Below are 14698 nucleotides of genomic sequence, written 5' to 3'. Positions count from 1 at the left end.
CACTCTCCTCCACAACCACCCAACTTGTACTCACCATGGCCCTGTTATCCATCCAAACCTCGTCACACCTTTTACCGGTTCTCAGGAACGTCAACATGGACAACCCAAATCGCGGCCCGAGTGAAATGAACATATCTAAGAGCAAATGAAACCAGTAACCCCACAAAACCACTAAAAAAAGAATTCGGCTTAAACTGGAAAATGGAGGCAGATCACTACATATCATCGCCGACATAATTACAGTATATAATATTACTCGAGGCATATAAATCAATTTAGCCTTGCCATCTAATGTATCTTTCGGAAAACCTTTGCCGAGTTGCCGGAAAGAATTGGGGAGAGAGAGAGAGACGGGCCTGTCTTCTCTCTTTTGCTGAAATGTGCTTTCCAACCTTTTGAGGGCTTTAATTTGTAACCATAATGGGCTTTTGGAAAGGCTATATAGTTAGCTTTTGGCCTTTTGCCGACGGATGTGCTTAATCTGCACTCGTATCTCCTCCACTTTTTTTTTTTTTGATTGGAATATCTCCTCTTTTACTGACGGACATTCTAAAGATGCGTTTAGTTCAGCTTTCTCATGGAGCTTTTGATCTGTAAAGCCCCTTGAGAAATGCTGGGATATTTGGCAAGCTTTCCGAATGGGCTTTGGGCCAAATGTTGGCCTTGGGAAAGCTGAAAGCCCAATGTTAGTGTTGGGCTTTCAGCATTTGGCCGAATGCTGAAACTAGTTTTTTTCTTTCCAAACTACCCTCACCAATTCTCTAAATTTTCGATTTTGCCCCTAGTTATGATTGTTCATCTTCTTTGCGCAAGGGCGATTGACGAGGCTAGATCGAGCCGGCGAGTAGCCGGCAAGGTCGTATGACTGCGGCGATCGTCGCCTGAGGTCGCGCAACTGCCCAGGCAACGATCGCCTGGGTCGTGCGACCTCAAGCCTCGTCCCTGGGGTTGCGCGGCCATAGCAATAGTCACTTGGGGTCACGTGACCCTGGCGACAGCTGCCGGAGGCCTTAGCCCTTTGCTAGAGTCAGCGAAGGGTTTTCTTTGTTTTAATTAAAAAAAAATTTAAACCCAAAAGCCATTTGTAAAAAAAAAATTGCCAAACACTATTTAGGCCAAAATAACTTTACAAATGATTTTTTATCAAACGTAATTTGCATTTCTCTAAGAGGCTTTAGGCCCAAAGCATTTGCATTTTCCCAAGGCTCATTTGCAAAACCGAACCAAATGCACCCTAAGACTTGTGATGAATATGCTTGTCACCACCTTCGGAGCAAATATCCAAAGAAGCTAAAACTAAATGAAAGCTTAGCATTAGCCTTTTTGTTCTTATGAAAGATCTTGACTTGGACAAAACAAAAGTGCATTCGAACAAGCCTCTTGTTTATATCCACCGTTTCGTCAAGCATTGTTATCTTCCAGGGTTCATAACTTATCCCCCCTTTTATCTTCTTTCGAGAAGATCTGTATCGACTTTAACAACTACTTATTAAATGTATGCCGGAGTCGCTACAATAATATACGAATTGCCACTCCATTTGAACATTATCATGACACGAGACCATTGCTGACAGAATCTTGGGAAAATTACAAATTAAGGTTTTTTTTCAAATAAAGGCATGAAGTGAATATTGTTTCAATTAAGGATTTGAAGTGCCCTGATTTTTTTAAATAAGGGCATGAAGTGGATCTTTTTCTATTAAAGGCATGAAATGGTCATATCAGTCTTAAAGAAGGAATTGACCTCACGGGCTAGTCGAGGGCATTCTCATCCTTTACTTATTTTATTTTATTTTCTTTTTTTCTTTCTTTCTTCTTTGCTAGCCCTCCCGCCTATGGTCGCCGCCCCATCTTCGGCTAGAGGCAAGGGCCCGTTGGCCCTCGCCGGACCTAGGCCAAGGCCGGCGACCATCACCAAGATCTAGGAGAGGGCCGCCTAGACCAAGGAGAGGGTCACAGCCCTCTCCTGGTTCTAATGAGGGCCAACAGCCCTCACCTCTGATCGCCAATGGAGCAGCGGCCATAGGCGGCTTGCCTGGTTTTTTTTTTATGTTTTTTTTAGCTTTTTTTTTCTTTTTTATGGAAAGAAAAAAAGGAAAGAAAATTAATAATAATAAAGGACAAAAATGCCCTTGATCAGCCAGTGAGATCAAATTCTCATTTGAGACCGACATGGCAACTTCAAGCCCTTAATTGAAACCGGGAGCACTTCAAGCCCTTATTTGAGAAAAATGATGGCACTTCATGTCCTTAATTTAAACAAGATTCACTTTAGGTCCTTATTTAAGAAAATAAGGGCATTTCAAGTCCTTATTTGGAATTTTTTCATAATCTTAATATAGCTACCAATAACAATACAACTTAACAATCTAACTCTCTACTGCAAGATGGTTCACTATTAAAATCGTCACCAACGTTTTTAATAAAAATTACATAACAATCCCCTTTTTTTGTATTACTTTTCATTTCTTCTCATTACCATGATGAATTTAATAGAATTGAACTTGACATTTACATTTTATTCGTATTTAATTGAAACCTTGCAATTCATTCATTTTGATTTTTTCCCCTAAGGGTGCGTTTGGTAACCATTCTGTTCCCGGAAAAAATTTCTGCTCAGAAATGATTTTTTTTTATTCCATTCCCGGAAACAATTTCTGAACATTTGAAAGCGTTTGGGGCACAAATGAAAACATTTTTCTTCCTCAGCCCTATTTCTGGCTAAAAATAGAAAAATCTATTTCTCTTTCCCGGACGAGTTTCTGAACAAAAAGTAGTGTTTGATAACGATACGAAATTTTTATTCTCAGAATAGAAATTCGTTTAATAACAATACAAAATTTCGGTTTCGGCCAGCCGGCGAGCAGTGGTGTGGCGGGCGACAAGAGGCGGGCGAGCGGCGGCGGCGGGCGGCACCGGACACCGGCAAGCAACGATGGACGCTAGCGAGCAGCAGGGGGCAGCAGACGGCCAATGAGTGGCCGACGAGCGGCGGCAGACACCGGCGGGCGATGGCAGACACTGGCAAGCGACAGGGGGCAGCGAATGGCCGAAGGGTGGCCAGCGGGCGGCGACGGCAAGAGGCGACGGACGGCCGGCGAGCGGCGGCGGTTGCGGCGGCGAGTGAGCGACCGGCAACAGTGATGAGCGGCCGGCAGACAATAGTGGGCGGTAAGGATAAGCAATAAAATAGAGTTGTTATTTCTGTTTCTGTTCTAGAAATAGAAAAATAGAAAATTTTAACTTCTCATTTCTATTCTAAATTTATTTCTTGGCCAAAATTTGTCCTAGAAATAAAAAAAATAAAATTATTTTACTAAATGGATTTCTGTTCCAAGCCTGTTCCGAAGAACAAAATAGTAGAAAAACAGGAAAAAAGAATGGTTATCATTCGCGTGCTTGGTAACTAGCCAAAATTTCTATTCCTGGAATAGAAAAAGAACAGAAATTCATTTGATAACCGCACAAAATTTCTTTTTGTTAATAATATTTTGAATTTTTTAATATTTCTTTCTTTTTTCTTCCTTTTTTTCTTTTTTTTCCTTCTTCTCCTTCCTTGGCCCATGGCCGCCGACCGGCCATAGACTAGGGCCGGCGAGGGCGAAGGCTGGACCCTTGCGGCCTGGGCGAGGGTCGCCCTTGCCAGACCCACGCCAAATCCGATGAGGGTAGCCCTTACCTAGGCCGCGAGCCACCCTCACCAGATCTAGCGTGGGTCCGGTGAGGGTGACCCTCGCCCAAGCCGCGAGGGTCCAGCCCTCGCCAAATCAGGCGAAGGCCGCCCTTGCCTAGGCCATGAGGGTCCAACCCACGCCCTCCAGCCCTAGCCTGTGTCTGGTCGCCGGTCATCGGCCACAGGCTAGAAAAGAAGAAGGAAAAAAAAATTTCCATTTTTGATTCTAATTCCCATAATCAAGAATAAACTTTTTTTTATTCTTTATTCTATTTCAAAATTGATTCTTGAAACAAATTTGTACCCGGGAACAAAAAATTTATCAAATGAATTTCTGTTCTTTTTTTGTCCCCGGGAACAAAAGAATAGAATCATGTACTGTTTGGCCAATTACCAAACATACCCTAAATGTGGAACTTTTGAAAAAAAATTGCAACAATGAGATGCTCCTAATAGATTTTAGGAAAAAACCACCAAAAACCCCAAACTTTGCCTTACCATGACACATTTACCCGAACTTTTTTTGTGACACCAAAAACCCCAAACTTTGCTTTTTGTGATACATTTACCCCAATGTATTTAGTCCATGGGCATTTTCGTCTTTTTTGCGCGAGGGTCGCCCTCGCCCGATCTGGCGAGGGCCGCCCTCGCTCGACGCCGGCGAGGGTCGACCTCGCCCGATCGAGCGAGGCCGCCCTCGCTTGCCCGGGCGAGGCGGACCTCGCCGACGCCGGCGAGGGTCTCCTCGCTCGGGCGAGCGAGGGCGGCCTCGCCGCCGACTCGGCGAGGTCGACCCTCGCCGACGCCGGCGAGGGTCGACCTCGCTCGAGCTCGGGCGAGGGCCGCCCTCGCTCGCCCGAGCGAGGGCGAACCTCGCCCGACGCCGGCGAGGGCCGCCTCGCTGGCGCCGGCGAGGCCCCCTCGCCGGATCCGGCGAGGCCCTCTTCAGGAAAGGAAAAAAAGAAAAAGCAAAAAGACGAAAATGCCCATGGACTAAATACATTGGGGTAAATGTGTCACAAAAAGCAAAGTTCGGGGTTTTTGGTGTCACAAAAAAAAGTTCGGGGTAAATGTGTCACAGATGGCAAAGTTTGGGGTTTTTGGTGGTTTTTTCCCTAGATTTTATATATAAATTTCTAGTATTGTTTAAATAATAGATTTTCCCGCTTCCTCATCGTCTTCTTCTTCTTCTCTAAAGAAATGTGAAAATGTCTTCGATCCTCCTGCTTCTTGCATGGCGTCAATGCCATGATCGAATCCGAAGCGGCTTCGTAACGCTTGTCCATACTGTGAAGGCAACGCCAGGCTTCAAGATCAGCCTTCTGGTAGGTTCCTGATCGATGGACCCTCACTTCTGATGAGACTAGCAAATATTACCTAGAGGGGGTGAATAGGTGATTTGAATACAAATTGATCAATTTTACTGCGGAAGTAATTGATCTCAGTCAAAGTCTAAATAACATTCAAATTTTAGCAAACTTTGAATACGAAACAGATAAATGTGTAATAAAGAGATTTAGGGAAAAGAGAATATGCACACAGATGTATAGTGGTTCGGTTTATAGCAAGCCTACGTCCACTCTCTCACACCGACGGCCTACTGGCTGGATTCCACTAGATGATCGATTAAGAGATTACAAGTTCTTAGTGATGTTCAGAAGAATCACTCTATCTCTCTTACAATAAGGTGCTGCATGAAAACCATTCTGGTTCTGTCCATAACTGGTTTTTTTGTTCCCAGAATCAGTTTTGGACCAGAAACCTGTTTGGTAACGCAATTTCATTTTTCTATTTCCGGGACAAGTTTGCTTCCAAAATTGATTCTGAAACCAGAAATGAGAACCAAGAAAAAGTTGGTTTTTCATTTCTGGAGCAAAAGTAAGAACCATTTCTGAGGAATTCATTTTCTTCAACATACATATTCATATGGAAGTCACGATCTTTGAGGTGAGAAAAAAAAGCAAAAAATCAAAAATTTCAAACTTAACATAATGGTTTAGAATCATGGCTACCCACTTTCATGAAATTTAAATTTTTTAGGTACGAAAAAAATAAATAAAAATAAAAAATTTCAAAATTTCACAAAATGGCTTAGAAAACCTATGGCTACCCACTTTGAGCAAAATTTAAATTTTTTAGTTGCCAAAAAAAAATAAAAAATTCTAAAATTTAAAAACTTCACATAATATCTTAGAATACCTATGGCCACCCAATTTGAGAGAAATTTTATTTTTTTAGGTACCGAAAAAATTAAAAAAAAGAAAAAAATCGAAAATTTCAAAACTTCACAGAATGGCTTAGAATACTTGTGGCCATCCACTTTGAGTGAAATTTAAAATTTTTTAGGTGCCGAAAAAAATATAAAAAATAAAAAATTTCAAAACTTCACAGAATAGCTTAAAATACCTGTGGCCACCCACTTTGAGTGAAATTTAAATTTTTTTATATGCCAAAAAAAATAAAAATAAGCAAAATAGTAAAAATTTCAAAACTTTACGAATAGCTTAAAATACCGTCCACCACTTTGAGCGAAATTTTATTTTTTAGGTGCCGAAAAAATAAAAAAATAAAAAAATAAAAAATTTCAAAACTTCACAAAATGGCTTAGAATACCTGTGGCCATGCACTTTGAGTGAAATTTAAATTTTTTTAGGTGCCGAAAAATAAAAAAAATAAAAAATAAAAAACTTCACATAATTGCTTAGAATACCTGTGGCCACCCACTTTGAGTGAAATTTAATTTTTTTAGGTGTCGAAAAAAAAATAAAAATAAGCAAAAAAGAAAAATTTTCAAAACTTCACAGAGTGGCTTAGAATACATGTGGCCATCCACTTTGAGTGAAATTTAATTTTCTTTAGGAACCAAAAAAAATAAAAATCAAAAATCAAAAATACTATTTGGGCATCTAAAAAAAATTAAATTTTACTCAAAGTGGGTGGCTAGAGGTATTGTAAGTCATTCTGTGAAGTTTTGAAATTTTTGATTTTTTATGTTTTTTTTCACCTAAAAAAATTTAAATTTCACTCAAAGTGGATGGCCACATGTATTCTAAGTCATTCTGTGAAGTTTTGAAATTTTTATTTTTTGCTTTTTTTTCACCTACAAAAATTAAAATTTCACTCAAAGTGGGTGGCCACAGGTATTCTAGGCCATTCTATAAAGTTTTGAAATTTTTGGGTTTTTGAATTTTTTTGGGCACCTTAAAAAATTAAAATTTCACTCAAAGTGGGTGGCCACATGTATTCTAAACTATTCTGTGAAGTTTTGAAATTTTTGATTTTTTGATTTTTTTGGGCACCTAAAAAATTTAAATTTCACTAAAAGTGGGTGCGCCACTAGTATTCTAAGCAATCTTGAAGTTTTGAAATTTTTGATTTCTTGATTTTTTTTGAAAAAATTCAACAAATTTCCTATTTTCCCGAAATCTAAATTTTTTTATTTTCTCGACATTTTGATGATTTTTTCTGGAATTTTTTAATTTTTTGGGATTTTCTGAATTTTTTTAAAGATTTTTATGAATTTTTCGGATTTTTTATTATTTTTATTCCAATTCTAAAAAAATGGATTTTTGTTCCTGGAAATAGAATTTTCTGTTGTTTATCAAACGGGTTTTTATTTCGTTCTTAGTGATGTTTTTTGTCGTTAGAATCACTCTATCTCTCTTACAATAAGTCTCTCAAGATCATAAATTTAGGCTTGAGAAAGACAAGTAAAAAACTTATCAGAGTTTGCTCAGACTTTGGAATTGATAATTCTGGATTTCGTCTCTCTACTGCTGCTCTTCGATGATTTGTCTCCTTTTATACTTCTCCACTTCCAAACTAGCCGTTGGACAGTCTTCAGAGGATCATCTTCCAATCTTCTTCTGGGACAGATTTGTATAGAAAGGATTAAGTAGCCGTTGAGTGATAAAATCAGAATCCTGCTAAATTTGGTTGCCCATACAACCAGAGATTTGGTTTCCATAAGTAGAGCTTCTCCAATTTAAAAATCAACTTATCGTGGAATTTGATTGTCAATCAATTTAGGATATCTTGCTATATAAATATTCCTTGCAAAATAGCCTTTTAAGATCGAATCAATCGATTATTTCCATTGGTGAAATCCAAACCAAATCACTAGCCATTGTTTACGTTCTGAGTAAGCAATAAAGACTGGATAAGGTCCTTGTGCTCAGAACTTGACGTCATGGTGGTTTGTTCGGTAGATTCTAAATATATTGATTCCAGTATATAAACTGAGGTACTTCAACTTCTTTGTATGAAGTCTATACCCTGTCTTTTGCGGTGTAGAACTTGGATTTCTTCTTAAAGTTTGGACTTCCAGAATGTAATTACCTGGACTTTGAATACTTCAAAAGCATATGTCAGACTTTACTCATGGATAGTTTTGTTATCATCAAAATCTATTAGGAAGTTTTCTCAACAACTTCAAATCCTCTCCTAGCCTTGTCAAATTTTTTCCCTTCCAACTTTGTTCGAGGTTGAGCAGGCTGATCCTCTAGATTGAGCAATAGATTGTTTGGTTTTTGGCTGATTTCTTCGCATGTTTACATGGTCCTAAACTGAAAGAACGATTCGATTCTCTCTCTGTCGCTGTGTCTTCGAACACAATTGAGGGTTTCGTAGCTCGTTTCAGTTAATTGATTGGATTTCTTCTCCGGTTGCATCGGTGAAAGCACTTGAAAGCACAGGGGAAAAAAGGTTGACTTCTTTTCCTTGCTATATAAGTCGGATTAAAATGTGGTGTTCAGCATTGCTTGGATGAGTTAAACAATGTGTTCTACTTTCCTGAATTTTCTCTCTTGATGAAGGAAACATGCCTTGTTCTGGAGAATTTAAATGATCTTGGGTGGTTCAGGACGATTTTGTGATTGAGGTCACTGAATTTGGGGATGAAGGTGTACATGTTATGATGCCACTGGTTTGCAGGGCTCACTAGCGATATGTAATTGAGCATAGCGTGCTTGATCTAGTTCAATGGGGAATGAAGGTGTTATGTGTGGTTTAACCCTCTTAACTCAATTAGATGCATCTAAGCACTCCTAATTTTATGTATTACTCGCATTAATGCAACATATTCATACTGACTCATGCTTCTTTATATGAGTACTAACGTATTGGTACACGAAAAATTGTTTTTTGATGTGTTGTGAATGTGGTGTCATCTGACATGTCATCTTAGAAAGATCTGTTAAATAAATTTGGAAGATATTGTCATGAAGCATAGATCAACTGCCAAGCCTACATATATATGTGTGTGTGTGTGTGTGTGTGTGTGTGTGTGTGTGTGTTCACCTGAGCGACGTGCATGTGGAGTAGTGCAGACAAAATATCAGATGTAATTATAGGCTACAAAATGTCCTACCCAGTTATCTTGGGGACAATAAGCCTTTGATGTTTGCATGAACATTATCAGCCTCATTAGTTACAATAAATTGGGGCAAATCAAGAAAAACGGCAGTTACGCAAGGTAGAGCATATCATTATTTCCAGCAAGGAGGAAGATTGCTTCTCTTCGTCGTAGTGTCCTGAGGTCGAGAGCTCTGTTCCTTTCCTGTTCTCTCAACTGAAGTAACGTCCCAAGCCCCATCTCTCCAGTAGCCATAACGAAGTTCTGGAACATGTGCCACTTTCTTATAATCTTCATCCTTCTCTTCTAGCTTAAGCTTCTCGGTTAATTCTTCAGGCATTTCACAGAACTCCAGCAATTTGAGCTTGGTGAGGTGCTTGATTCCTGATGGCATACTCTTCAACTGTTTGCATCGCTGGATGATCAATTTCTCCAGGTTAGACATCGCGTCCTCCTCTATCTGCACAAATGTGAGCTCCTCAAAATGATCAAGACCTAATATCTTGAGCTTTTGAAACCCTTTAGCCTTAAAGCATAGTGTTTGCCAATCGTAAACTTGAAGTAACTCAAGATGTACAAGATTGGGCAAATCCTGGAGAAATGGTAGTGGATCTTCCTTAAGACAAGACCATCTTAAATGTAATTTGACAAGAATATGCATGTTTGCTATCCAATGTGGCAATGCCTGCATACGTCCTCTCAGGTAGACCCTTTGAAGTAGTGGTGGTGGAGAAGAAAGGTACTGCAGATCAATGTCTTCATCATTTCCTGATGAAGAAACAGCCAGGGCCTGGAGGTTTGTCAACTTTGCAATTGACCAGCATAATTTCCTTCCATCTTCTTTCTTCAACTTTAGAATGCACAGTCTTCTCAGCTGATTTAGCTTCCCAAGCTCACTTATAACATTGTTGGTTCTATCATCATCCACATCTATGTAGCAAAGCTTTTGTAGAGATTGAAGAGCTCCAATTTGTGCTGGGGTGCTGAAGCCATATTTGTAGTGTGTATAGGATACATTTTGATAACGATATACAAGGAGATGGCAAAGGCGTTGGAGCTTCATGATCTCTATAGGCAATGAAGTGACATGAGTGTGTTTGAGGTCTAGAGTCTCCAAGTTCTGAAGCCTTCCTATGGATGCTGGAACCGTCTGAATTTGAGTATGCCTCAAACTCAAAAACTTTACAGAACGCATGTCTAGTACCTCCACCGGGAACCTCCTTAATGGAGCATTTTGCAAGTCCAAAACACTAAGAAGTTTCAGATCACCAGCGAGAATTCTATATAGGGAAATTTTGTCTACCCCAAATATGTACAAGGACCTGAGATGGGAAAGTGACAAGTTCTGTTGTCCAATTTGAAGCTCGTTGTGAATTGAGCAGCGACGAATTCTATCTGGCCACACAGAGTTTTGTTCGTCAACTATGGCTGCAAAGTTCTGATCTCTTGACTTTGAAAGGATGATATTCCGCAAGAGGCCATGGATTCGGTATGACTTTATCCTCCCATCGCTGTCTTTTTCCACCACATGGATAAGACTCCTATTTACCAGCTCATTGAGGTAATCATCTGCAACTTCTTCCATGGTCTTAGCATCTTTCTTTTCAACAAAACCTTCTGCTACCCAGTGTCTAGTTAGCCTCATGCGCTCAATTGCATGAGCCTCAGGGAATACAGATATCTGTAATAAACAGGACTTTAGGTAGTATGGCAAGTCATTAAAGCTGAGCGAAAGTACCTTCTTCATGTTTTTGAGTTTGTCATTGCCATCAATTTCTGACCGAAGACATCGGCGGACCAAATCCCATTCATCTATTCTCCGCTTGTCTTTCGTAGCCAGGACGCCACTTATGGCCACGATTGCTAGGGGCAGGCCCTCACACTTATTTAAAATGTCTGTACATATCTCCTCCAGATGGGAGGGGCACAAGTTTTTCTTGAATGTCTTCCTGCAGAAAAGCTTCCATGATTGTTCGACCGGCAACGGCTGCATTTCGTAGACCTTCCCATCAAATTCAGTGCAGGATGCCTGTGCCAGTTCACCATTCCGTGTTGTGATCATTATCCGGCTTCTGTGGTTATTGTTAGGCAATGCATACTTGACAGCATCCCATTTGTCCATGTGCCAGGCATCATCAAGAACAATCAGGTACCTTGATCTTCTTCCCTGTAGCAATCTCTTGATCATCAATTTCAGCCCATCGATGTTCATGGTGTCTGCTCCACTTGGAAGCGGCTTCATGACTTTACTGGCAATTTGTTGGAGCATGTCCATCAGGAGCTCTTCTGTCTTTGAAGATGGAGAAAGTGTGACCCAAGCACGCACAGGGAAGTGCTTCTTCACAACCGGATCGTCATAAACTTGCTTTACCAGAGTCGTCTTCCCCAACCCTCCCATTCCAACCACCGATATTACCTCCCTCTCTGGAATGCCGCCAACAAGCCACTGAGTAAGCTTTATCTTGGGCTCTTCAATGCCCACCAGACCAGATTTCTGTACAAAGACTGCATCTGCTCGGTGATCTTGCCACGTGCCGTCTTCGCGGGTGGAGCTCGAACCTTGCGGGGCTCTGTTTAATTTTTCGGACAGTCTCTGATGGCCTTCACAGATGTCGTTCATTCTGGAGCTGATGCTTTTGATTGCAGCGGTCAACCTATATCGAGCTTTCATGTTCCTGACACAGCAAGGGATCTTGTAAAGAAGACCACGCCCCTCGTGATCATGTGCCAAGAGCAGCTTGAATTCATCAAGAGCATCCTCAGCATCATATGCGACTTCCCTTATTTGCTTAATCCATACTTTGACTTCCTCGTCCCCCTCTTCCATGGAATCTGCAACTCTCAGGAATGCCTTGATGCGCTCAAATTCACCTCTCAGCGCGATCATTTCTTCGCGCCCCTCTCTCATATGTTGGAACTCATTCTCGAAAAAGCTGGCAAGCTTGCCGAGCAGATAGATCACTGTACTTTCAGCCATTCTCTATACTTGGCTTTCTGAAATTTCAGGAGTTGCTGGGTTTCATAGCGCCCAAGACTATCGGTTCCAATTTTTTTTTTTTTTCTTCTTTTTGGGTTAAGCTCTGATGATGGGGATAACTCCTGACGATTCAAATTTATAGTTCGGTTTACTCCGTAGAAAGTCAGGTTGGGCTCCACATCCAAACCAAATGGACTGGCGTTTTGTCCTGATGCTCATTTGCCATATCCTTCGCATTATGTTGACATGCAAACTTAGGGAAAAATTATCAAAATAATCTTAAATTTATTGCACTTTTGTCAATTCGATCGTAAACCTTTAATTATACTAATGGAGTCATAAACCTTTTCATATTTTGTCACTTGAATATATCCTGCCAATTTTGGCTGACGTGGACATCATTGTCCTATGTGGCACGGTCATTGGACCATTTTTAATAATTTTTTATTAATTGTTTTTCCTTTTGTTTCTTTTCTTATCTTTTCCCTCTTTACTTTTCTCTCTTTCTTCTTTCCCTTTTCTCTTCTTTTTTTCTTCTCATTTTCCTTTTTCCCTCCGCCAGTCATTGCCGGGCCTCGTTGATGGCCACCGAAGGTCACTAGCCTTAGGCGAGGGCTGCCCTCGCGCCCTCACTTGGGCCGGTGAGGGTGGCCTTCACCCAAGGCTGGTGAGCTCCGCTAGCCACCAACAAGGCCCAGCGAAGGGAAAAAGAACAAAAAGAAAAGACAAGTCAATAAAAAATTTAAAAATATATTATTAAAATTATCAACGTCAACGTTTGTCGTGCCACGTAGAACGACTGGCGTCCGCGTCAATAATTTCTAATCAAAATTGGCCAGATGGACTCAACTGGCAAAATGTGAAAAGGTTTAGAATTACATCGATAAAAGTACAATAGATTTGGGACTTTTTGGATAAATTTTTCCCGCAAACTTATATATTGCTTTTGAAGCTTCTAGTCTCGTTTCACGTATTTTAAATCTTTCCTTCTCTTACTCAAGTTATTCGGTACAATAGTCGTGGATAGAGTGTATGCATCAACTTCTTGAAAGCAAAGACGTTGAAATGCCAAAAGCTCGAGGTTTGTGTTAACGACTGACCATTGGGTGTCTCATTGTTACCCAATGTAAAATGGGAATAGTTCGAACTTATCCTTACAGGGAAAAGTTGACGTCATTTGGGAGACAGAGTAGTTTGATGTTCACCTAGGACTAGGAGTCACTTTGATCCATGGACTCACCGAGATGATTTCATCCATCTTTTTCCCCGCTGTTTGTGCCTTCGTTTAGACTTTGCTTTTCTTGAAGCAATGCTATTTGGTGAATCCATTACATAATTAGCTGTTAGCTCTCAGTCCGTGCTTGTTGTTGTTTTGGGAAAACTCGCAGGACATCATCTGTGTCATGGAAGATAGTCTCGACCCTCCCGTTTGAATTCCCAAATTCATTACTTACGACAAAGGGATTACTAGACCGAAAAAAACTTATTGAATGTAGTCATCAATCCATGTCTGACCGGGCATACCGCAAAAGAAGCTAACGGTAAGGTTGATGTCTTCTGCTAGTTAACTCCTTTGTGTACCTGGATAAGGAAAAAACGCACGGTAAAATTACCTTGTCACAGGCTGAGCCATGAGGTCCTTACAAGGGGGTGTCCTACTAATCTTTCCAGACAATGTATTCTTGTTCAAAGGACAAAGGAGCAATTCGACTACAGTATACTTTCTCAATCAGACTTAATCCAGGGTTAACCTCTTCTTAGAGTATTGTCCAAGTTCTTGAGTGAAGGAAAAAGTAGGTAGATGAATTGAATTTATTTGGTGAGGCAATTCAGCGTGACGAAGAGTGGGCTGACGCAGCATAGATAATGGAACAAGTTAAATTAGCACTTGGGTCCAGATGCAAATTAACGTAAGCAGTGACATAATTAGATGACTGATCAGCATATTAGACACGATAATCATCAAAACCATAAAGAAGAGACTACCATCAAAACTCACATCTCTCTCTCTCTCTCTATCGTGTATTCAATTGTCACTGTCCATTATGGGGAGGCGATTCGAGGCTCATATGGTGTCTGGCTTTTTCTTTGCTAATGTCCAGACCCTTATACTATAAAGAAACGACTTTTTGCCATAGCTTTCTTAACTGAAGCATCAAGCGCCCATAATTTACTGTAAATTTGACGTCGACATCTTGATCTTTGTGGCCCGAATCCAATAAGGTCGCGAGCTCGACATGAAGTCCATCGCTGCAAGATAAGGATTAGAAAGTGACTTTTTTATAGACGATGATCAACCCCTGTTTAATTTTGTCAAATTTAATATCCTCGGTCAAGAGAAAGTCGTCTCGTTTGTCCCGTTTCGTGTGCATGCGCGAGAGTCTTGGTCTTTGTCCGTTTTATCAAACCCTCGTTTGCGTGTTCGAATCGAAGACAATAATCTACGAATCAGCAGAAATATCAAACCATGGAGAAGCAGTTATCATCTCACTTTAGCCAGATACGAAGGACTTGCAGGCTACTTTACTTATTTTACGCGGTGGGCATCAATAATATATTGTGATGGAGGGTGACTTGCCCCTTGATATACTAATAGAATATGACCCTATTGCTCTTCTCTCTAATTTATTTCTGCGAACGGTTAATCATGCATACAGGCTACCGAAAGTTTGCCGCATCTGCTAGGGACGTCATC

At 40.5% G+C, this 14698-nt stretch overlaps 1 protein-coding gene across 1 annotated transcript; it reads right to left on the bottom strand.

The window, feature by feature from the left end:
* Positions 1 to 8995: 8995 nt before the first annotated feature.
* LOC115675575 (disease resistance protein RPM1-like) lies at positions 8996 to 12107 on the bottom strand. Its single transcript, XM_030598299.2, has one exon. The coding sequence runs from the start codon at positions 12001 to 12003 to the stop codon at positions 9160 to 9162; it is 2844 nt and encodes a 947-aa protein (XP_030454159.2). The 5' UTR covers positions 12004 to 12107; the 3' UTR covers positions 8996 to 9159.
* Positions 12108 to 14698: the final 2591 nt, after the last annotated feature.

Source organism: Syzygium oleosum, unplaced genomic scaffold, assembly GCF_021117445.2.
Source record: "Syzygium oleosum isolate NSW1041296 unplaced genomic scaffold, Sole_v2.1 Sole_v2.15, whole genome shotgun sequence".
NCBI classification, from domain to species: domain Eukaryota; kingdom Viridiplantae; phylum Streptophyta; class Magnoliopsida; order Myrtales; family Myrtaceae; genus Syzygium; species Syzygium oleosum.
This window is presented reverse-complemented; position numbering and strand designations above follow the sequence as displayed.